This window comes from Solea senegalensis, linkage group LG7, assembly GCF_019176455.1.
Source record: "Solea senegalensis isolate Sse05_10M linkage group LG7, IFAPA_SoseM_1, whole genome shotgun sequence".
In the NCBI taxonomy this organism is placed as follows: Eukaryota; Metazoa; Chordata; class Actinopteri; order Pleuronectiformes; family Soleidae; genus Solea; species Solea senegalensis.
In genome coordinates this window covers 21340606-21365142 of record NC_058027.1, presented here as the reverse complement: position 1 = coordinate 21365142, position 24537 = coordinate 21340606, and the positions used below count along the sequence as shown (strand labels likewise).

General features: G+C 42.2%; 4 protein-coding genes and 1 non-coding gene across 5 annotated transcripts; all 5 read left to right on the top strand.

The window, feature by feature from the left end:
• Positions 1-1047: 1047 nt before the first annotated feature.
• Positions 1048-12765, top strand: kif7 (kinesin family member 7). The gene is made up of 20 exons (XM_044031000.1): positions 1048-1153; positions 2712-3106; positions 3321-3518; positions 3620-4019; positions 4101-4448; positions 5561-5753; positions 5844-5978; positions 6819-6968; positions 7167-7312; positions 7809-7933; positions 8189-8344; positions 8442-8647; positions 8748-8945; positions 9308-9433; positions 9976-10152; positions 10233-10448; positions 10889-11095; positions 11285-11483; positions 11593-11754; positions 12257-12765. Exons 2-20 carry the CDS (start codon positions 2776-2778, stop codon positions 12622-12624), a joined length of 4041 nt encoding a protein of 1346 aa, XP_043886935.1. The 5' UTR covers positions 1048-1153; positions 2712-2775; the 3' UTR covers positions 12625-12765.
• A 1083-nt stretch (positions 12766-13848) lies between these two features.
• On the top strand, positions 13849-17304 carry LOC122772796 (cytochrome b-c1 complex subunit Rieske, mitochondrial). The gene is made up of 2 exons (XM_044031083.1): positions 13849-14124; positions 15276-17304. The coding sequence occupies exons 1-2, from the start codon at positions 13914-13916 to the stop codon at positions 15884-15886; spliced, it is 822 nt and encodes a 273-aa protein (XP_043887018.1). The 5' UTR covers positions 13849-13913; the 3' UTR covers positions 15887-17304.
• On the top strand, positions 14860-14994 carry LOC122772908. The gene has a single exon (XR_006360834.1). It is a non-coding gene; the product is annotated as a small nucleolar RNA SNORA5 (small nucleolar RNA).
• A 1033-nt stretch (positions 17305-18337) lies between the features above and the next one.
• si:cabz01068815.1 (solute carrier family 51 subunit beta) lies at positions 18338-21574 on the top strand. Its single transcript, XM_044030754.1, has 6 exons — positions 18338-18633; positions 19440-19481; positions 19569-19949; positions 20202-20318; positions 20660-20750; positions 20851-21574. Exons 2-6 carry the CDS (start codon positions 19442-19444, stop codon positions 21170-21172), a joined length of 951 nt encoding a protein of 316 aa, XP_043886689.1. The 5' UTR covers positions 18338-18633; positions 19440-19441; the 3' UTR covers positions 21173-21574.
• Positions 21575-22226: 652 nt separating this feature from the next.
• Positions 22227-24479, top strand: kbtbd13a (kelch repeat and BTB domain containing 13a). Its single transcript, XM_044030751.1, has one exon. The coding sequence runs from the start codon at positions 22544-22546 to the stop codon at positions 24044-24046; it is 1503 nt and encodes a 500-aa protein (XP_043886686.1). The 5' UTR covers positions 22227-22543; the 3' UTR covers positions 24047-24479.
• The last annotated feature ends 58 nt before the right edge of the window (positions 24480-24537 follow it).

Sequence of the window (24537 nt, the reverse complement as noted above, 5' to 3'; positions counted from 1 at the left end):
TAAACTTACAGTAAGTTTTTTTATGTGTTTAGGCAAGAGCTTTGCTTTAAGGAGGCCAACATCTTGCACCGCTATGTTTCTACAGCAACCTTAATGGACAAACTACATTTTGAAAAAGAAGCTTACAATGCAATCGAAGAAGAACGTCAGGGAGCATGGGTGAGTGGAGGAGTGCTCTGTTTGTAACAATTTTCAGTTTCACAATTACATGTTGCTAAATCCTGCAACGTGGACCATTAACTTAAGCACAATTCCCTGCCAGCCATTAGATGTTAAAACATAGTACAAGCGCCTGGGACCAAAAAGAACAAATTCTTACCTGAAATCATGCTGCCCCCTGCTGGCTACAGGTGAGACATGCTGCACACTAACACGGTAAGTTGTGATTTCTCACCAGCTGGCATTAGTAAGGTTATTACATTACTTTGGAATGTGTTCTCACAGTTTGTAATTAAATCCCCGGGGGAAAAAAATATGAAAAAAGATGTAATTACATTCATGTATTAGTTGAGATTTCACAGTAAGGTTGTGATCATGTAAATTCATCCCCCGCAAGGACAAAAATGCTACGCTAAAGTGCCGTGAGTCACAAGACATCCACTAGAGTTCCCTTTAGAGTGGTAAAAACATGAGCAAGTGCCCTCCTAAAGCATATATATACATTATGAAGTTCTCTACTGCCCCTACATGACAGTGTCCTACAGGGTGTCCTTGGAGTAGGGGTCTCAAACTCAAATGACCTGGGGGCCACATGATCAAGACTGGAAAGGAGGGGCCAGAAACGTGAAAAAACAGTGGGTGATATTATCTTAAAACTATATTATGATAGTCCAAGGTAATATAGCAATAACATCTGTGTGGATAGCCTTTGGCCTCATTTGCACTTTGGACATGCCTACCCCACCCGTGTGTTCTTGGTACCCTTTTAATTTTCAACCCTGCCCTTCCAAAATGCCCGTGCACGCCACTGTATATAGATATGCTCATTGTAATGACTCACCAAGTTGGCGGAAATGGGCTTCCACACAGCCATGATGCTCTTTGGAGACCAAACCCAACTTTCGGGCTCCTCCTTCTGACTGATCCTCAACTTCTCGTAGTCTGAGTGCATCCTGGAGTAATGGAGAAACTCCTGACAAATTAAAAAATACAAGTAAGTTGTTTTAAGAGCCACTGGTCACTCACCAGTTAACGCATGCTGATGCGCGTTGTCACTGTGTCTCACAGCAGAATGTACTAACACAGATGTCACTATTGAATCCAGCCTCATCCTCATGTTATGTTTTGTTCGGACTGCTCTGGCTAACTGGCTAGCGTTAGCTTAGCTGAAGTTATGAGAAGTGTCCTGGAAAACAAGCGGAGAAAAAATAACAGTAAATAATGAAAAGAGTATAACCTGTGAAGGTACTTGTTGTAGGAGCTTCAGAAAGGGTAATATGGTTGTTTTTTCTTGTTTTGTTACACGCGAATAACGGTACGTTTCGCATCATCTAACTTCTCTTCCAGCTACTTTGTTTAACAGCAGTAAAGCTTTGCTAGCTAACGTTATCTTGCTAACTTTATCACAGCTGGCAATGTTAAATCAAGTAATAAGCTGCAGAAAAATTGATTCTTAGATGCAAATTAGACAATTAAAATCCCATTCCTCAGCCTAAAGTTGAAGAAGTTCACTGGAAAACGGTTTATCCAGTGACTTAATTACACAGCTGGCTGTTAGTTTAAAATCAAAGCACTGTATGTTTATTCTTCTTCTATCGTCAGTACATTGAAGCTTAACAGGATATGTATGTGTTTTTCAAGGACAGTCATGAATATTTTCTGATCCATATCATTTTTATCCATCACTAATTTAAGTTTATCAACATGAACTCCTTATCTCTGTGTGTTCCTCAACATGATGTTGGGCAATCATTTAACAAAACTACTGTGGTATAATTGTCTTCGTCATCAATATTACAGAGGTTCAAACACCAATCAACATTACTCGATTATGTAAATAATCATTAGTTAAGACATATTTTAAGATAGAACACATTGCAATTAATGTTTTTGTTTTTGATGTGTGAATGTTTCGTTGTTTAGAATGTTTAGTTACAATTATTGACATCAACTGATTTTAAGCTTTTTTTTCTTTTACTGTGGTCATGTTGTCCAGCTTGATTTCAATGCTCTTAAAATAATGAAAATGCCATGTGGCTGATACTCCACATTGTCAGAGAATATGACTTTTGTAAAAGACTTTGCCCTCCTCATTTTACTTTTAATTTGACTTTATTGATTTAAAGTTGTAATAAATTGTTGTCATTTGCTTTATAAAACGTATCTTTATTTATCCTGCTTCTTTTTTTCTCCATACAGTTGCATCAGTTGTTGTTTTATGGTTCTAGTGTCTTGACCCAATTGCCACATTGTTTATATAGTTGGAGTTTATAAAGAAAAAAGAAAGTAGGGAGTTGGAACACACAAGCTTTTGAAGATAAAGTTTACCAGTTTTCCCCTGTTGGTCTAGATAAACAACCAATAAGCTTTCCAGTGAGAACAGTTTACTTTCTCTCTTTTTGTAACTTAAAATGAAATTGTTGTGTCAGATGGTCTCATGGCAAAAAAAAGTGTTGTTGAGTTAACACATCATCATTTTTGCCTCCTTCGGCCTGATGAAATGAGATGTTGAAACCTTTTGGTGACAGATTTTATTTATTTGTCCCTTGTAGTGGTCCAAAGATGATCAATACATAACAGAAGAAAACTGAAAAAGCTCCAACAGCAGAAGCAGAAATGTCTCCCAAAGTGCCTGTTGGCCAGGGCAGAGGGGATTATTCTGCAGTGCAGGTAGCTGTTCGAGTGCGCCCCCTGCTGCCTAAGGAGCTTCTACACTGCCATGAGAGCTGTATCACTGTGGACCCCGAGCTGTGTCGCGTTACCCTGGGCCATGACAGGCACTTTCTCTGTGACTTCCTCTTTGAAGAATCCTGCTGTCAGGAGGATGTTTATTCAGTGTCTGTCCAGCCACTCATTGATGCCTTTTTCCAAGGATTCAATGCCACAGTATTTGCCTATGGGCAGACAGGCTCGGGCAAGACATACACCATTGGAGAAGCTAATATTTGTAAGTCATTTTCCTTTTTGTGTGAGTGTGTGTGTGTCCTTTATTGTCTGTTTTAAAGTAGTGTGGACAGGTGAGTCATATGCCCACTTCATGAGTACATGTCATGTAGTACAAGACAAAAACAGAGAGAAGACATTGGTCAAACAAAGCTGTGCTCTGAGCAAGTGAAACCAGTTGCATGCATTTACGGTATGTGTTTCACTTGTGTTTGAAGGTTCCTTTAGAGATGAGGTGCAGGGTATCATCCCCAGGGCTGTTGCTGATATCTTCAAGCTGCTAGATGAAAATGACCTCACAGATTTTTCTGTCCGAGTCTCCTACCTGGAGGTCTACAAAGAGGAGTTCAAGGACTTACTGGAGGTGGAGACAGCCAGCAAGGACATCCACATCCGGGAGGACAAAGGCAACATTGGTATGTCATGCCAGTCTTTTACTTTTGCTGTTACATTTCTCCTCTTTTAGCATATTACATACTTGTTAATGGTTTTTGTTTTTCTGTTTTTGTTTCTTCAGTTTTGTCTGGTGTCAAAGAGTGTGAAGTGGAAGGCCTCGATGAGGTGTTGAGTTTACTAGAGTCGGGAAACACAGCCAGGCACACTGGTGCCACCCAGATGAATCCAAACTCCAGCCGATCACACACTATTTTTACCATGTATATGGACCAGCGCCGGGGGATTCCACGGATTTACGGGACTGCAACGGCTTCTGGACCACAAATGTTGTCATCCAAGTTCCACTTTGTTGACTTGGCAGGGTCAGAGCGAATCTTAAAGACAGGAAACACTGGAGAGAGACTGAAGGAGAGCATCCAGATTAACAGCGGCCTTCTGGCCCTCGGAAATGTTATCGGGGCACTTGGGGACCCTAAGAGGAAAGGCTCTCATATACCATACAGGGATTCAAAAATTACAAGGTACATTAGATGAGACTTAAGTTAGATGATAGAAATTGTTATGTCTGTGTTATTTGATTTATATGATCTCTGTTTATCTAGGATCCTAAAAGACTCATTGGGAGGAAACTCAAAAACACTGATGATTGCCTGCGTCAGCCCATCATCCTCAGACTTTGATGAGAGTCTAAACACACTGAACTATGCCACAAGGGCCAGAAACATCCAGAACCGGGCTACAGTCAACTACAGGCGCGAGCCAGACCGAGTGGAAGGCTTGGAGCAACAAATCAAGGCCCTTCGCAGAGCGCTTGAAAACCGCCAACGTTCAGAAACCCGCATCATCTCCCATGCGGATCCAAACAGGAGACCTCGACTTGGAGAGGGAGAGATCAGCAGACTGCAGGCCCAAAGTGCCCACTATAGGACTTGCACAGACATTGCTTACAGGTAAAAGCACATTCTTTCCTTCATTCAAGTTATATTTATTCTGCATCAACCAGACCTAAATAAGTATCTTTTTTCATTGGTCAGTACCAAACTATCGACAAGCATCTGGACAAATGCTGCTGCTTTAGAATTTTTGTTTTGTTTGTTTGTTATTTTTATTCTAACTTTGCTTTGGAATGATTAGGGATCAGAAAATACCAGCAAAAAGTGCTACAGAATTTGGCTAGGATTATATGAATTCCAAACATCCTCAAGTGATTATTAAACTGTTGGTATCAGCTTATTACGTTTAATGTGCTGCGTTGTTTACTCTGCAGTCATCACGGCAAAACGTCAAACGTTTAAACATTTTGGCTCACCCTGCTAGATTTAGCAAGTGTTTTTGCTCACTACTGTTTAGTTATATTCAGTGACTGCTTGCCACATTTGTGTTCTGGAGGACAGCATAATAACAGGACACCAAAAAAATTGACTTTGTGCCTGAAGTTCAAATCAACCACTCACTTGTTTTTTAAATCACAAGTTGGCAAAATGTGTGGCAAAATTTGTGTAAAACATAAGTCCAGTTTGTAGCTATTTTAATAAGGAATAAATAGTACATAAATAGTCAGTAAATAAAAGATACCAGAAGATGTATATATAGATATACATATCTATATATATGTGTGTGTGTGTGTGTGTATGTATATATATATATATATATATATATATATATATATATATATATATATATACATATATGTATATGTATATATTTATATGTATATATATATATATATATATCTTCTGGTATCTTTTATTTACTGAGAAGTTTTATGAATTAGTCTCTGCCATCAGGACCTGGATAAGCTTAAAATAATAATAAAATTTAGTAACATGACAGACAAACACGCCGCATATGGATAAGGGGAGTACTGGCACGTCTATCTACTATCAACTCTTTTTCTGTTGATCCTGTCAGCGACATTGTTTTTAGACAACAATAGTTTTTAGACAACAATAGAATTGACTGCATCTCTTAGGCCTGTGGAACACAAATTGGACATCCCTCCTCAGTCATCTCCAAAAACCTTAAGGCTTGAATGTTAAATGAATCATATGATGTATCGCAGGTTGCTGCTGGAGCTGCAGAGAGAAGGTTCCCTGACAGCAGAACAGAATTTAAGAGTGAAGGAGTGGCTGTGCTCAGTGGAAGAGGAACCAAGCAGACTGACCACTGCCTCGGGCCCAGACAGTGGCATTGAGAACAGCTCCACTGAGGACACTGTTGCCCTGAGGAGGGGAAGGCCTACTGTAAGAAACCAGGTATGTTTCTTTCACTCACTCTATATTGAGGCCATTTTCAATCAATTTTGGTATTCAGTCCCTATATCTATACATGTGGTTTAACACAAGGATCCGGAGGCTGCAGAGGAGAGGTGGAGCCATGAGCACAATGGAGAGCATGACGAAAGAATTCAGCGATTGGAGAAAGAGAACACAGACTTTTTAGCTGCTCTGGAGGATGCTATGGAACAATACAAACAGCAGGTAAAACATGTTTTAATTCTATCATCGCTTTTTGATCTGGAACATTCAAAGGAGCAATGGGCTAGACCAGTGGTTCTTAAACTTTCTATACCAAGTATCACCTGAGAAAATATTGGGCACAGGAAGTAACATCAAAGTTAAAATACAGTGGTGTAAATAGGTCGAGCAAAGTCAGCTATGGACTTTTCACAGGAGGTAGATTTATTGCCAATAAGATAATTTGGTCTCTCATCATCATCATCATCTTCCTCACATACACTTCATACACTGGTATAGTGAAATTAGATAAAGATGCAGTGAGAGATAATCTGACTGCTTTTTATTTAAATTTCTACACACATTCCTCAGCTCCACTCTGATCACATACCCTGGTATATATGGAAGAACAGTGTTTCTGATTGTTCTCCAAGTACCACCAGAGGAAGCTCGTACAACAGTTTGAGAACCATGGGTCCAGACAATAAAAACAACCTACTTTTAAAATTAAAATCCCCATAATCCCTTAATTGTGTACTTTGGAGCAAAAACATACCAGATGGTGTACATAATTATACTAAAAGTGAAGAAATTACATGTGACACATCATAATGCTATTCCGAATGATCCCTTCCAGAACCACACTGTTCTGTATTATTACACTTTCTGAAATAGCAGCATGTTCTTGCTGGCAACATCTTTGAATCTAAATGATTCTTGAAAAAGCTAGTTTATTTATTTCTCTCCATGTAGTGATCATAGCAGGTCACAAGATGCCATATTAAGGGCATTCACCACACTGCAGGCTTTAACTTTCTTTTATTTTACCCTTTTTAATTTGTTTCTCGATGTCTCCTGTCTCAGAGCGATAAGCTGCAGGAGCAACAGGACCTGATAGCAGAGCTGCAGAGTCAGCTTTCTTCTCAAGGGCTAATGAGCCTGGGCCTTAACTTGAGATCACGGCCGCACACTGCGCCCATGCAAAAGACTCAGAATGGGGACACATACAGACAGGTAAAAAAAATGTCAGTCTGTCATTTTTTTAATGGACATAAAATACATAGTTATGCTTGATCTTTCTCTGAAGCTTGTCTCGTATAAAATCTGCATAAGAAGGGCAATTGTATCGGTTCCTATTATCTTTACATGCATTAAAGAAGGTGTCATAGGTTTTCTGTTTGTTGATCGGAGGGTTTATGCATGGGTCCACAGCTCAGTCCACTGGGTCTCCTTGGTTATGGGCCTGGTGGTGATCAGGATGGTAATCTCTATGATGAGCACGGGTTCCAACGAGGAGCAGAAATGGCCGACACTGATGAAGAGAGCAGTCATTCAAATCTGAGCCATGAGAGACACAGGTATGTTGTGTTAACATAAATCATAGGTTACAGCTTAAACCTAGTTCTAGTCGCCAGCAAGTGATTGAACTCACTGACAAATCCCAGCAAACCCATTGGTGTTTGATTGGCAGTCACCAATTGCACCAAGAGACTTTCAGCATTCTGGAGAGGCAACAATTACAGCAAACCTGAGACCAGTCAGGGTTGATCCTGAGCATGAATATACCACTAGTGATGAGAAAAAAACAAAAATGTTCAGTGTCTGTGTTTTTTACCATTTGGAGACTAGACATAGGGGGCTCCTATTGGTGATGATTTTTTTTGCTAGTCTGTCATCTTTTGTGAACTGGTGTTGAATTCATAATTACAAGATAAGAGTAGTGACAGTGTTAACTATACAGTGATCGTACAACTCAGAAAGTTGTGGAGTGTGAACTTTAGGCTCTAAGTCTAAAATTACATTTCACGTTATGTTATAAACTGATATATAAAATCATGCCCATGGTTTTGTCAGGCTGGTGAATTCGACGTGGACCAAAAGAGACATGCTTCCAGGAGGACTAACAGCTGGTGGTAAAGGGCCAACAGCATTTCAGCAGCTTGGATTTGAGCAGCACACATGTTTATCCAGAAAAGCATGTAAGTTTACAATTGTTTCAGGGGTCTGCATTAAATAACTTTGTTTACTCACGCAGTCGCAAAATGTTTTTACAACTCCCCATCGCTGTCCTCAGTAAACTACCCGCTCCCCATGTGTGCCATTAAGAATAATACATTTTATTTATATAGTGCTTTTAAAGAGTACTCAAAGACATTTTATAGATAATAAAATGTCATAAAAACAAACGCATTAAAATGCTGGACTGGACATTTTATCTGTGTATCCTTGTGTAGCCAATTCCAGTTCCACTGAGACCACAATACGGGAAAGTTTGAAAAGTTTTGAAGGTGTTTCGGAGTGGGGTCTACTTCAGGCACAGCAGAAGATCAGGGAGCTTTCGCTCACCATTCGCATGAAGGAAGAACTCATCAAGGAGCTGGTCAAAACAGGTATTCCTTAATATTAGCCTACCTTTACTTTTTTTAAATGAATGTTATTGTCTATGTTTTTATAAAACCTTTGTACTTTGTACTTCTTTTTTTTAAGGTAAGGATGCTCAGGCCCTGAACCGGCAGTACAGCCAGAAGATCACAGCACTGGAAAGTGAAGCGGTACAGGCTCGACAGGAGCTGCAGGAGGCCCAAAGGCAGCTTCAGGATCTGGAGAGGCAAGAGAGAGAAATCAGCGCGTCCGACAAGACGAGAGCTCAGGAATGTCGACAGAAGATAGCTGCTGCTCAGAGCAAAGTTCAGGTTTGACTGTCACACTTCTGTATGCATGCATAATAACACTAGGGTTATTCTTACTTACTTGACCGTGCAGAAGGCAACATTTTTGTGGTTGCGTTTCAAGGTTCTGAGCCAGCGTCAGAGAGACACCGCTCGTCTCGCTAACCTGCCTGCACAGAACGAGCGCCGCGTGTTGGAGCTGGAGCGCAGCGTCCAGTCTATGAGGCAGCAGCAGGAGCAGCTGCAGAAGCGGCTTCGTCAGGAAAGTCAGCAGAAACGACGCCTGGAGACCGAGATGCAGCGAAGAACTCACCAAGTCAAGGTACCACCTCATACATACTGTACATTGTCAGTATGACACCAGTATACACAGTGTTTCAGTGATTATTTAACATCACATACTATAGGAGGTAGCGTAACTTGCACATGGTGACTTGCACAGTCTGACCTTTAATAAAGCTTTGCAGTGATTAAGAACTAAAGAAGAAGAAATTAATCTGGACGAGAACATGTTTAGGGAGATGTATCATCATAAAATGTGCCAATGTATGACATTTATATTAAGGAAAACACTGCAGCACTTAGGTGCCAAATGTGTTACTTTGCTTTTTATCGAGGTAATTTTCCTTTGAGCTTGTCCTGTAATCTCTTTTGTCTTTATCTCCTCCCTCACTGCCCCCACAGGAGCTGGAGATAAAGACTGAGCAGCAGCAGAAGATCCTGAGGATAAAAACAGAGGAGATCGCTGCGTTCCAGAGGCAGAGACGCAGTGGCAGTAACGGCTCTGTCATCTCACTGGAAGAGCAACAGGTGCGACAAATGATACCGTAAATCATTTATGTAACAACCTGCTGCGTTTCCCATGAACTGCTAATTTAACATTAGTCCCACCACACGTTTCTAATCCCTCTTCATGTCAGCTGTGTGAAGGGATTCAATGATTTATAGCTGTACCTACACATATATTGTATGGTGCTTTTGCAGTATATCTATGCTGAAGCTGCAGTTCAATATTCTTAGAGTAATAGATTTAATTCCTGGTGGAGCATTAACATCAGATACCATCGAACATTAACCCTTCGTGATTTCTTTATATATTGATTTCCATTTCAGAACAGTCTAATTGTTCATCCCAGGTTGTTATCATGTTATTACATAAAGTGACAGTTTTTTAGCTTTGTCATAAGTAAATACTTCAAAGGAGGTGATACATTCATTGCATGTATTTTAACTACTTTACCAAGTATTTCAAATGCTTGGTATATTATTTCTCCATCATATCTATTAATCATTCTCTCTCTCTTCGTCTGTGTGTTTTTGTTTCTTCTCTGTGCTTTATAACCAATGAGCAGAAAATTGAAGAACAGAAACGCTGGCTGGATGAGGAAATGGAGCGTGTGCTGGAGCAGAGGCGAGGTCTAGAAGGCCTGGAGGGAGAGTTGACGAAGCGAGAGCAGATCCTGGCAAAGAAAGAAGCGCTGCTGCAGGAACGCAGTGGACTGGAAACCAAGCGGCTCCGCTCCAGTCAGGTATGAACAAACCCCGTCAGTTCACCGACACTGGGAAACCGTTTTAGATGCTGAATGTTTTGTTTGTATCTTCCCATCAGGCCCTGAGCAAGGACCTGCTGACACTTACCGGGCGAATTGAGTCACTAGAGCAAGAGTTGAGCGAGAGGAATGGCCTCCTTCGCAGCGGCAGTGCTCAAGACTCCCAACAGATCCGCCAAGAGATCTCCAACCTGCGTCAAGAGAAAGATTCACTGCTTAAGCAGCGAGTTGAGCTGGACGACAAGCTGCGGCAAGGAAACCTGCTCTCACCTGAGGTAAGTTATTACACCGGTGAACCAACATGACGAATAAAAGCGAAATATGACTTGGCTGCAAACACACAAATATTGAGTATTTGCGTGGCAATGGCAGGGATTCGGATGGTAATTATGTTTACATGGACACTAATGATCTGACTATTTACCATATACAGATTGGATGATGATGATGATGATATGATGTTTACATGAGTTCTTAATACTGTAGAATATTACATTCATAGTGCCACAGCTGCATTAAACTCCACTGTTGTTAAAACTCCAGAAGGCTCTTTGCACAGCTGCAATTTTAACATGTTTAAGCAGGAAAATCACAGGTGTTTCTGATCACATTAACATCGTCTCTGTTTAATTCACGTTAGTCAGGACACTGTGGCGGTGAACAACGTGAAACAGCCTCTGTGGCTGAGTGTCTCTGTTTCCCCTGATGTCATCAGGAGGAGCGAACCCTGTTCCAGCTGGACGAGGCGATCGAGGCTCTGGATGCAGCGATCGAGTACAAGAACGAGGCCATCACACAGCGACAGAGACAGCTGAGGGCTTCTGCCAGTATGCTCTCCCAGTGGGAAATGAACCTCATGGCCAAACTCAGTTATCTGTCTGCGTCTGAGACCAGAGCCCTGCTGTGCAAGTACTTTGACAAGGTCTGTATTCACTTGAGATTCAATTGCAGACAATGTTTACTAATGTTTGGTGATGAGAAGGCCAACAGCAAGGAGTGGGCTCTATCGGTTACAAGTGTATCCTGCTACTGCTAGCTTTTCCACACTTAAAGTAGTGCTAGTATTAATCGGAAAGCTCAAGTGTAAACTGGCCAGTGGATGTTTGTGTAGGTGGTGTCTCTGCGTGAGGAGGAGCGTAAGCTGCAGCTAGCCCTGGCAGAGCTGGAAATGCAACTGGACGAGCAGCAGAGATTGGTGCAGTGGTTGGAGAACGCCCTCGATCGCACGCAGCTCGACACAGATCGGCGACTCACGCAGCAGCAGAAGGAACACGAGAGGAGCGTCCAGCTCTTACTGCAGCAGTGTCGAGGTGCATGTCACACAGTAATCCTTACATCTACAGAGTCAGCCATTGGAACTGATTAGTAGCAGTAGTGTTTGTGGTTTAACCTGATGAGTGTATCCTCTCACCCTAACAGAGCAAATAGACGAGGGTTTAGCAGGAAGGCAGCGACAGTATGAGGGATGGATCCACAACCTCAGTAAAGAGCTTAACCACTACAAGGCTGCTAATGTGGAGCTAAGCAACAGAGTGAGGGAACTCAGTGGTTCAGTGAGCCAGCCAAAGGAGCATGCTAAAGGTAAATGGGTTGTTAAATCACTGTGTTCACTGCCAGCAGTTTAAATCCATGTGATAAAGTTCCTCATTTGTGTCTCGGTCTATTGTGTTGATTTTTATCACTGAGGATTTTTATTGTATTTTTCTGTGAGTATTTTCATTGTCGCTATTAATTCATTCTGTCATTTTCTTGCAAGAAATTTTCAGTTTTCAGACAAATAAAAAACTCAGAAATATATGTTAGAAGGGTAAAAAAGCTTTGTCAATTACAATTTATTAATTTATTGATCACTACTCTCCACGTCTGTCAGAATTCCTTTACTTCTGATCAATTAAGGCCTTTGCACACTGAACTCATTTTTTTTCATGCAAATTATTCTCACATTTGTGTGTGAAACTTGTTGTGGTCATAGACAGACTGTGATGCAATTTGGATTAAGCTCAGAAAAGACGGTTTCAAAATGTCCAGCAACTCCCAACTGTCCTCTTCACGCGTTGACTTTCATCTACTGGTAAATTCATAGGCATCGGAAGCACAGAGAAGCTGACTCGCTGCCCAGATGACAGCGTGGCGGGCAGAGTCGTGGGGCAGCCCGACAAGCCTTCTAGATCCAGGGAGGAAATGCGTGAGCTTGTGAACACGCCGCTCCCGTCCACGTGGAGGCGCTCGTCTCTCCCCATAGAGGAACCTGCCGTCATGGAGGAGCTGTGGCTTCGAGCAGCTGGAGATGTTCCCATTAACCGTGTAGTGCAGGCAGGTATGGGGTCCTGGAGTGGACAGACTTCCCTGCCTGTGGTTAAACCTCGCCGAGAATCACGCCGTCCCAGTCTCAACAGTGGACCACTGACTTCAAACAATGCAATAATCGACGTACGGAAGAACCCAGTCTGAAAATCACTATATTGTTCATTTAAAACTCTTCTCCTCTTCACGTTGTCCTGTGGTTTCAGCATTTTTTTTCCATCTTTGTATTTCATTTTTATACCTGTATATTAAGTTTTATAATAAAATGGACACAATTTGATATTTTCATGAAGCACTGTCACTAAGATAAAGATGTATGTTTCCATTTCTTGCAGTTATTGGCAGGTTCATGGTCTTTGCAACCATTAGAAATAGTTTATTCGTCCATGGAGTGGTGGAATTGGATTAGTCACACTCCAACCAAGCACAGAAAATAACAGAGATTCACTACCTATATATACATATATATATATATATATATACATATATATGTATATATATATATAAAACTAAGTGTATTAAGAGTATAAAGAAAAATAAAAAGACCTATATACAATAAAAATACTTAAACCTGTGACATAAACAGAAATGTAAAGTGAATGAAGCCTGATTATACTCGGAAGCACAGTGGACGTCTATATTCCACACAATATAATTGTACAGTAATATTTACAGCTATGGTCTATTGACTCGGTGTATCTGTTTCAGTGAAATCAGTAGATCACATCCAGCAGATGTGAATTATTTTTTATCATGACAGTTTGAGATTCTCTTCCTCTCCAATAGTCTAGGTTGGAGTATTTTGACCTTTACAGTATTTTATATTAAATTGTTTTGCCTCAACACTCATCTGGCTTGTGTTTTCATTAATGGACCAAAAAAACCAAAACAATGACATATTGGAGCAGAACTACAGTCTATAAGAGAATATGAATGATTTATTCTTGTAAATCTGTTTCAGTGCTGTAATTATGTAGGGTCCAATAGGGTTGACACATATGGCACTTGAATGCAACAATATGAAAATCAAGTGTTCTGATCAGGGTTTTGAGTGTGAGGACAGACATTGACCAAGTATTCGTCCTGTTATACAATGTAATACAGTATGCTTTTTACTAATTCCTTGCTAATGAAGAACTAGAGATACAGGTTTAATCAAGAGATTTTCAATTAAGTGTCATATCTACACTATCCATTTCATTATTTCGGGATTATTGATATTATTATTAATAGTAGTCTATTACTAATAGTCGTAGTAGTTGTATTACTAGTCCTGCCAAATGTCCTTGTTTGTCCTCTGCCCAAAAGGTGGCGGTAATGTAATCCAACCCAACAGAAGTAGAAGTTACGTGACTCTGACGTCAATACGCTCTCTTACACCATATCCGTCCGGGCACACAAGGTCGTAGCAGCAGCGTCAACAGCTAGCCGTAGAAATGATGTCCCTAGCTGCCCGGTCAGGGGCTTTTTCCCCTTACTTGCAGGCTACCGCTTTCACAGTGGCCGGCCCCCTCAAACCTCTGGTGCCGGGCGTGGTTGTGACGAGCGAGAAGATTTTGTTGGACCCGAAGAAACCGTTCCTGTGCCGAGAGTCACTAAGCGGTCAAACCCCTAAGACTGGGCCCGCGGTGACGGCTAGCATCAACGGTGAGTGTGTAGTCAGCCACTAGCGTTAGCCTTAGCGTAGCAGGTTAATTCTCCTCTTTTTAGTGGTGAATTGTGTATTCTGTCTGATGTGGCCTTTTGTTGTCCTGGGTGGCTAAGTATCGGAATTCACTCGGTATTAAAGTAATCCGAGTTGCGGTGTGGTGAATAATATGTAGACTAAACACAGCTGGTCTCCCGGTGTCACCCCTGATGTTAGCTTCCCATGCTCCGCTCTTGTATAGCAACGGAAGTCGTATTTCTGCAATAATTGTCAAAATTCACAGTAAGATGGAGCACATAAGAACTTTTATTTTACAAATGTTACTCGTTTTTCATTTAAAAAAAGAGTCAAATTGTAATCTTTTTGTAAAAAATGTTTCTCCCTTTTATTACAGTAAACTGAATATCTTTGGTTTCTGGACAAATCAAAACCTATGAGTACAACATCATTTTCACTCAAACAACGGGTTGATTACTTGATAAAATAATTGACAGATTGACAGCACTATCATTGCTGACAATAAGGCTACAACGATTATTGGCGTAATCAATTGCTAATCAATTACTAAATTTATTGTCAAGTTTTTGATAATATCAGTTTTAGTCGTTCTAGGTGAACCGAGAAAGTAATCGCCTGAGTAATGGATTGTGACAATAATCGTTAGCTGCAGCTCTACAATATTACCTCATACACTTGCTCTACAATATTACCTCATACACTTGCAAAACTAAACCAGCAGCCTTGTCAAATTCAGTGTGTTCTCTACTATGGGCATCACTGGCCAAAATGGCTGCCACAGAGACTGTAGTTCATGGGCCCCACGTCCTAATATCATGGGCAGTGGGGATAAATATGTACTACAGACAAATACTGGGGAAATGGGGGGGAAGCCTCACTTTTGAAATGGGAAATTTTGCATAATTGACTTGATCCCATAACAATCTATTCCATGTTAGATTAATGGTGTTTCCTTTTCCACATTTACATTTCCAACATTTACAAATTAAATACAAGATGAAGAATACATTTAAGTCATTAGTCAATGAACAGATGTTTTTATAAATTCACAGGGATACATTGCTTCTCCAATTGTATTAGACACATCTATAGTGTTCACTCCAACTGATCACCCACTTGTTTTCATCTGCAGGCTGTGCAGGAGTCAGATTTGCCCACACAGATTTAAAGATACCAGATTTCTCAGACTACAGGCGTATGGATGTGGTCGATCCCAAAAAGTCATCTCAGGACAGCAGTGAAACCAGGAGAGCTTTCTCCTACCTGGCAACCGGGGCCACTGTCGTGGTGGGTGTCTACAGTGCCAAGGCACTGGTGACTCAGTTTATTTCCACCATGAGTGCCTCAGCTGATGTCCTGGCCCTGTCCAAGATTGAAATCAAGTTGAGCGAAATCCCAGAGGGCAAGAACATGACCTTTAAGTGGAGAGGCAAGCCGCTGTTCGTCCGTCACCGCACAGAGAAGGAGATCGCCACAGAAGCTGAAGTGAATCTTTCTGAGCTGCGAGACCCGGAGCACGACAAGGACCGGGTCATCAACCCGCGCTGGGTCATCGTTCTTGGTGTGTGCACACATCTGGGCTGTGTGCCCATCGCAAATGCCGGAGAATACGGAGGTTACTACTGTCCCTGCCACGGTTCTCACTATGACGCTTCAGGCCGTATCCGAAAGGGTCCCGCCCCTCTCAACTTGGAGGTCCCCTACTACGAGTTTCCAGAGGAAGATGTGGTGGTGGTGGGATAGAAAATGCTCATCTCACTCAGATCACTCTGGTTACAGCTTCGCAGATATTTGTTCATGTGTCATTGCATCTGCCATCAACAGAAAAACTAATCAGCCACAACTGTTCCCTGCAGGTGATGACACAGATGAGCCAAAACATCATCATGACCCCACTCAGACCCGGTATGAACATTCATTCTGAATATGTTCTGATTGCAAGTGGACAGCTCTAAGTTCATGTCTAAACACACCCACATGTGTTTCCTCACATCCGCTCACAAAAACCACATCCAGAAGTTATGTTTCTCGGGACGTTTTTGGCCTCATTGTTTTTAAATGTGTGAACACAAATCCGTCCTGGATGCATTAAAATCCACTTCATTCTTCTTTATTCTCCAACCTGCTGCAGTTACACACAGAGCTGAGAGTATTTCTACAGCACTCGTAGCTGTAGCCATAATATTAACACTGATCAAAACATGGTACCTCTGTTCTAATGGCGGAAATCTTATACACGCATACATACACATATCCGTACAGTCAGAAAAACCTTTTTTTCTCTCAAACTGAAACACAGTGTCTGTATTATTGTGTACTGTGTGAGGAGATGAGTTGTGGTCAAAGGAGATTCATGTAGGAATCGTGTTGTGCAAGAAGATGCGTAGCTACACGCAAAAAGAGAAGCAGACATTCAACATCACATATGCTAACTGCTGCAAAACACCAAAGAAGAAGAACTCATGCTAATGCCTGGTGTGAACTGTTGTACTTGGAGCTGGTCACTTGTGATTTTATCTCTCAGGACAGATGATGATACCAGGTCTGAACAGGGTTTTGTGCCAGTGAGGGTGTTCTGACCAGGTGTGTATTGTGCAGTAGGGCTGTCACTTTTTTTCAAAAATCAATTTTGAGCAAATATCATGTGATGTGTTATTCCTTTAAACTTCTTCAGACATTTCACGTCCATGTAATTGCGGTGTGATGGGCTGTATATTTTTTCAAATCTGACGGGATTTTAAGGTTTAATTTCTAACTGATATCTGAATTTCGGAATTAAAAGTTACAGCCCTAGTGTGCTTTGACGCATTCCCTCCATAAGATGCAGTTTGTAATCAGTCTCAAGCTTCAATTCACTCCATCTGCTCCTCATCAGTGTCATCACTTCCCCACATGTGACTCTGCCAGTGTTGGAGGTCCAGTTATATTTAATGTCATTCGGCCACTTCACACAATAAATTTCTGTTACCTCATAGCTTGGGTTTTAAAAATCATGAACGCCATTCATTTAGAAATTACTGTCCGAGTTAAACATGTGAGCAGCCAGATGCAATCCTCTGCTTTCCTGAATATGATAGAAATGTAAGAGAATACCTGTGCACAGCAGGAACTAATGTATTCAGGTGTGGTGGTAATAAATAATTATATTTTATTTGACAGTCTGCCTCGGTCTCAAGCCTTTCTTTGTCTCATCTCATTAATATACTCATCAAAAGCAGCTTAAGTTAAGCTGCTTTAATTAACCTTATTTAGATTTCTGTTGCTTTGCGAACTGACGTCACAGCACGCAAGAGTTGCTGATCCACTGCTGCCTCCATGAGTAAGTTCACGTTTCCTTTGCTTAGATTCCCTTGTGACACAAACTTACCAGATGAGGCAGTAGTGAAACAGCAATGTCTGTGTCCCTGTGAGCTAACGATGGACTGGGGATGGGAGTGTTAACACTCACGTCTTCTGGATCCTGGACAGGTCGCCAGTCCATTACAGGTCCACATACAGAGACAAGAGTCTCTGTATTTTGGACTGTGGGAGGGAACTGGAGAACCGGGAGGAAACAGTGTTAACACAAATTCACTGAACACAGTATACACTTCAGTATCACCCATATATTGCTGCATTAAAACTTGTTCTTTATGGTAAATGTTCTGTATATAGCGACCACTCAAAGCTGCTTTACACTACAGTTTGGCTATTCATACAGCACATTTAGCACACATCTTTCATACACATTCACATGCACAGCCGTCAGGAGCAACTTGTGTTTAAGTGCCTTGTCCAAGGACACATCGGTGTATAGACTAGCAGAGCTGGAATCAAACCCACAATCTTCCCCACTCTCTGGTGAGCACAGATCTGACGAAATAACTATTTTTGATGCAATGATGTCTCTGGGTTGGTGAAATAAGTCGGGCGATGCCTTTCAATGATACAGTTTCCCACTTCACTGATGCTCATGTTTGATCAGCACCAGTCGCCTAATGAAATTTGACATAATTCTCTCCATCCCATAAGTGACAGAGGTTCTTCTCTCCACACCCCCACTATACAAAATAAGATATTCACGAGCACTCTCTGTGTATGTGTATGTGTATGAGTCCTTGTTCATAAGTAGGCATTTGACTGATGGGTCACAGACCTTCACTATCAGCAAATAAACTAAACAGTAACCAAGCCACAAGGTCAAAGACCTGAAATTTAACTGTCTACACTTTGAAGTAAAGCAACTGTGTGAGTCAGATGTACTATCACGTTCAGGTATTACTGAATCGGATCTGATTGTTAAGATCAGATCTCGTGAAGATAAGGCTTTCTTCCATAAATGTGCGCATAATCATCAGCCACCTGTTCACTAACAGTGTCTGTTACAGTTCTTTTACAATATGAAGATCACAAGCTCCTCCCCGTGAACTTTGGAAAGGCTTTTGTTGCTGCTGCTCGACATTCACAAGTCACCTTCTTGTCGTCTCGGCCACAAAGAGAACATCACAAAAGTGAGTAGCTCTTTCAAACATACGTAGGTCTTGTTTCTTTTTGGAACAGAACACACGATGATTCCAGTTTTGAGTGTTTATGCGTCGTAAATGTTTAGTCAGCATTTATTTGAGATGATTGATGTAGATTTTTTAGATTTTGGTGGACGTTGTTTTAGACACGGTTTCCTCTGGTGATATTGATAAAGCTTCATGTCTTACAGTCATGTGCAATGTTTCTTTAGTCATGACCATGAGTGTGCACGGAACAGAGCCAGACCAAGAATTGCCGATAGTAATTTACATTTGCATTTATTTAACCCTAGTAAGATTACCACAAGTTACTTTTTTCCTCCTCTTCCAACAAAATATGAACAATAAGCTGCTGTTCATTGAAAACACCACAGCCAGATTCATCACCAGGTCCAACAGGAGGGGAAACATTTCACTGATTTTACAACCCTTCAAAATTTGAATAATGATTATTTTTGAGGCTCGTATGAGAATAAGGACTCTTAAGTACACAGCTGACCTCCTGACCCCGGTGAGCCTAAATGCAACAGGAGAGCCTCTGGTAGATCATTACTGGCAATTCCATGGTCCAACCTCAGAACTAAAACTCTCTCTCTGTTCTGGTCCCCCAGTTGTGGAAAGCCGTATCGGAGGAGATCAGGAAAGCAAACACATTGTCCTCTTTAATGTCACTCTGATTTTAAGCTTTGATTTATTTTGATTTTATATCTTTGCCTTATGGATTGTTTTAATGTTTTGTTATTTGAAACTGACATTGCTCTGCTTTTTAAATAACAGTACATTATCGTCTTTAGGTATGTTTAGTGTCGGGATCCTGCTGTTCCTCCTCCTGTCCGGTAAAATGATGCTCATTCTATCACATTTATGATTTATGCTTCATATATTTTGATTAAAAAAAACAAAAAACACCTGTTACTCTGCAGGGGGGAGAGCGTTCATGATCTACAACACCCACCACAGCCTGTGTCTGGAGGACTCAGCAACAAGTCCTGTCCTGCTGAAGAGGTGCAACCCGGACTCTGAGTTCCAGCAGTGGGTCTGGATCGGTCAGGGAATGTTGATGTGTATCGGCTCGTCCAGGTGTTTGTCAGCGCAGCAGATGAAGCCAGTCTGGACCAGGTCCTGTGGGGGGCCAGATGGGGATGCTGCAGGGTTAATGTGGGACTGTGACAGGGACAGACTCATGAGCAGGAACATGTCAATGCTGCTGGCAGTGGACGGCCAACACCTGACTCTGAGTCTAAAGAGCAAACACTCAAAGTGGAAGTCTTTGGACGAGGGCGACATCTGCCAAGAAAAGCTCCGTGAGTAAGGGAGAAAGTAAAAGTAGATTTATTGGGCTTTATTAAAAGGAACGTTTTTTAAGTGTGCTTGTGTTGCACACTTAAAAGTGTCTGGTTACAGAGTGAGTGGTTACAAACTGACACAAACATCAGTTTCCAGTTAGAAAAGACTCAAATTGCAATAACTTCTTTTTACTGGTGTCCATCTGTCTCTCAGGTAGAGTAATGGATTAGTACTTTAAACAATCTCATCCCTTTAAACTTGTGCTTCAGGACTCAGGAGGGCCTCTGCTGATCCAGACGAGTTCGCTGAGGAGCATCCAGATGAGATGGAGGGCATGACAGAAGAAACAAAAGCGTATCTCCGCTGGTTTCATCGCACAGAGGACCGTACGTGCTCCTAAACTGCTACAAGACAAAGTCATATCATTATGTCAATGATAATCTAATCTGTTAAAACTGTGTTGAAAAGGATCACGTGGCATCTCCATTCATCTGCTGACACTGTCAGACACTGGTCACTCAGAGGTTTCAAACAAAGTGGACACTCTAAATTGACAGTAGTGTGAGAGTGGATGGTTGTTTGTCTCTGTGTGGCCCTGTGATGGACTGGTGACCTGTCCAGGGTGAGGCCCAGGGCCCCCCGTGACCTTCAAGTGGTAGAAGATGGATGTTTCAATGAGAGTGGCGAGGATGTAATACCACACTGTGTTCTATTCTTCCCATCATAGCAACCACATGGAAGTTTGTGCTGCTGGGACTGTCTTTCGTCTGCCTTCTTGTTGGTTTTCTGCTGCTGGGGATGGGAGCCATGGCCAACAAGTATGACCCAACATTGCACCATTGTTTATGGCAAAACACATATTGTGTCACATCATTTTGAAAGCCGGTGACAGGCGTTTCCTTCCTTTTTCCCCCACAGGAACAGAAAAAAGATAGCTAAGTACAAGGCAGCGGCAGCAGCGTCATCCCCAAATGAGAGGCTGGAGATGACCTCACTCCACAAAGATGATAGCAACTGCAAACCCTCACCGCCATCTCCTGGCAACGGAGAAGTGGAACCGCTCAGGGCGGGAAAAATTGTGGTCACGTGGAAAGATGGCAACACCTCCTGCCTGTACCCGGATCCTGAAGAACAGAAGGAGGAGGAGGAGGGGAAGAAAGAGGAGGAGGAGGAGAAGAAACAGTCACTGGAGTCAGAGGCTGAGATGTACACTCAAGATGAAGTGAAGACGGTGGAGTGAAGTGTTGAGATTACAGATTCAATGACAATCTCAACATTTGACCCAATTCATAGTACTTCTGTAGAGAAATTTGATTAGACACAATGACATTACAGTTCATTTGCAGCACTTAAGTCTTTGTTTTTTAAAGGATCTGTCTAATCTGTATTTTGTAAAATATACTAATTCGCTTTCTTACTCTACAGCTCAGTTGCATCCAGTTTTAATATGTAAACAAGAGTAACACACCATTTTTCACAGTTTTTTTTATTAACAGTGTCAGTTTACAGCCTTATGGAGTCTTGTTGTGGCAACGTACCATTATAATACTGAAAACTGTGCTCATTGAAGTATCTGAAGCTCCCACTGTAACTCAGCAGTCGATACAATGGTAAATCACCAATAAATAATCTGTCCTCCTGACACCATGGCAATGACATCCATCCAAATATGTAATTCGGGAAGAAAGAGAATGATCACATTCCTCATTGTAACTGGGTTAAAACAACAGGAAGTTGGCCATTTTGAATTTGGTGGATATTTGGAGGGGTATTTTGCACATGCCAAATTTCTACTGTAACTTACACCTTGTGTCTTGAACGCACCATGACAGCAATATACAGTCAAAGTCACAGCACCACTATGTTATATAGGTGCATAATAATGAGAAGTGCAGTGTGACTCGTCTGTACTTTGTTTACCAAACTTCCTGCACTGAACACATCAGTCATGTCTGATGGCGCCCTCTGCCCTAGTTAAAGTGGATGATTGGAGGCCGAGGTCTGGCGCCACCCACTGGACACAGAAAGCAACAGCAGCTTCCTTTACATCCAGAACTGTTCCCAGAGCTATGTCCTCACATAGCCGGCCAACAATTGGGTGCACAGGTGCATGAGAGTGTCCGTCCAGTCAGTGCCACTTGAAGCACTAGTTGTATAATTTTTCTTTGACACAGTCAAGAACATACATATTTCATTATTGGTTAAGAAAGCACCACTGCCTCCGTGCAACAGAACAGCATCAACGAGGAGTAATAATAGTTTATGTCACTAATATAAATAAGAACAGTAATAAGTCCTGCATGTCCTCGTGAGTTTCAATGGCTGGCATCTATATTGTAATCAAGAGGAGCAACCTGCTCAAGGACAAATCTTCAGCTGTCCCACAGCTGTCAACCACAAACAAAGAGCAATATGAATCATCAGCACACTTTCAGCGACCCTGCAATTATCCAGCTCCTGAATCGCGTCACATGTCTGCCTGCTATGTATAGAGTCTGTCCTCAGAGCTGGACAGGAGGCATTCACTCTGCCCGGGAGTGAGTGAGTAAGTGAGTGAGTGAGTGGTGAAACAGTGTAAATGGTCTGGGTCAGACTCTGAGCAGGAGATGTCATGAAGCTGTGCAACAAAGAGGTGATGGAGTCCAGAGACTCTAAGCCGCGGCCGCCTCCACCACCACCACCACCACACAGGCTGAGGATCAACATTAATGGCAACTCTTTCTTTGTGGACAGAGGCACTCTGGCTGAGAACTGTGAGTACTTCAGGGCATTGTTCCAGTCAGGGATGATAGAGTGCCGGAAAGAAGAGATTCAACTGCAATGTGTCGGAGTTCTGGGTTTCTCGGTCTTGCTGCGAGTCCTGGACGGGGAGCGGCCAACGCTCAACAGTGACCAGATAGTGGAAGCCATTGAGTGTACGGCTTTCCTGCAGGTGTCAGCCCTCACCAAGCACTTGATCAATGTCATCAACTCTGAAAACTGTTTGCTCATGTACCATACAGCAGCCACCTATGGTGTGTGGGAGCTGTCCCACAGCTCAGCCTTGTTCATCAGAGATATGTACGCAGACCTGAGGGAAGAACTTCACACTTTACCCAACAAGCTGGTCGACTACATCCAATCTCTTCTGCCGAGCAGCTACATGGCTGTGTGCAGCCACTCTCCGTCCACAGAGCTGCTGCCGGACGTCCAGAGGACTGTCTGGTACCTGGAGGAAGAGCCCAGAGAGTGGAAGGTCCTGACACATCTCCCCGCGAGCACCAGCACCACCATGGCAGGTGTGGCCGTCCTCCAGAACCGACTCTACATAATTGGAGGGGTGCATGATGTGAGCAAGAAGGTGGTCGAGACGGGTTTCTGCTACGATCCTGAAACAAACGCATGGTCAACCATCTGTGGCCCCCAGCAACTGCGCTACAACCTCACTCTGATAGGACACGAGGACTGCCTGTATGCTGTAGGAGGGGAGTACAACAAGAAGGCCATGTCGTCTGTGGAGAGGTACCAAGTGTCTGATGGGAGCTGGAGTTTTGTGTCTGCACTCCCTGTCCCTGCAGCCTCAGTGGCCTCTGCTGTAGCCATGAACAGGATGTTTATCTGTCTATGGCGAGGACAAGGGGCCACAGATATCTTTGAATACACGTCTAAACCAGATCAGTGGCTTCTGGTCACCACACTGGTACACCAGCACAGTTATGGGATTTATATGGTGGCCCATAATGACAACCTGTATGTGATGCGAAATGGACCCTGCGAGGACTTCTTGCGGTGTGTGATCGACTGCTACAGTCTGACCTCTGGACAGTGGACAGCCATGTCCGGCCAGTATGGGAACAGTAAGGGTTCTCTGCTCACTGCTGTGGTGAGAGGGGACTCCGTGTTCACCCTCAGCAGACAGGTGACCACCGAGTACACTGTGGACCGTTACAGATGGCGACCGAAACGTGAGATGCAAGGTTTCGGCAGAATTGGATCCATGTATACATTCCTACTGAGGCTGCCTAAAGCCTCAATGTTAATCACTGACAACAGTTTGGATGTGACTAACGATCAGAACATCAAGCTCCTCAGCGAGTGTCCTATATTATCTCCACAGTGCTCGTCTAACCTGTAGGAACTGCAAATAAAAACACACAAAAATATAAAACAGGGTCTGAAGGAGGTGAAAGACACTTTAGACACAATAGTTGGAATGGTGTCTGTCGATGGTGGTAATATGACGCCAGATTATTGATCTTCTGTGTCATAAATGTAAAGTTCTTTTTGTGATTATGAGGCAGAACTGCTCCATAAGCACCTTCGATAATAATAAAATGTATAAACCTAATGAAGATAATACGCAGATGACATAGAATATCAGTAAATGATAGTGTCTGATGTGTGGTTGTCTGAAGACACAGTCTCACAGCTGACTGCTCACTCCCAGCACCAAAGTCCTCACAAAAGTGGAAAAGCTGCATTTGAAATATTACATTATATTCATTACAAAGAAATGTACTGTTCGATGGTCCATAGTGAACATTATATCTGCAGGAAAGTCTGAATAAAATGAGCCATTTTGAATAAAAATAAGTGATTATTTTCTGTGGATTTTGCAAACTGTCA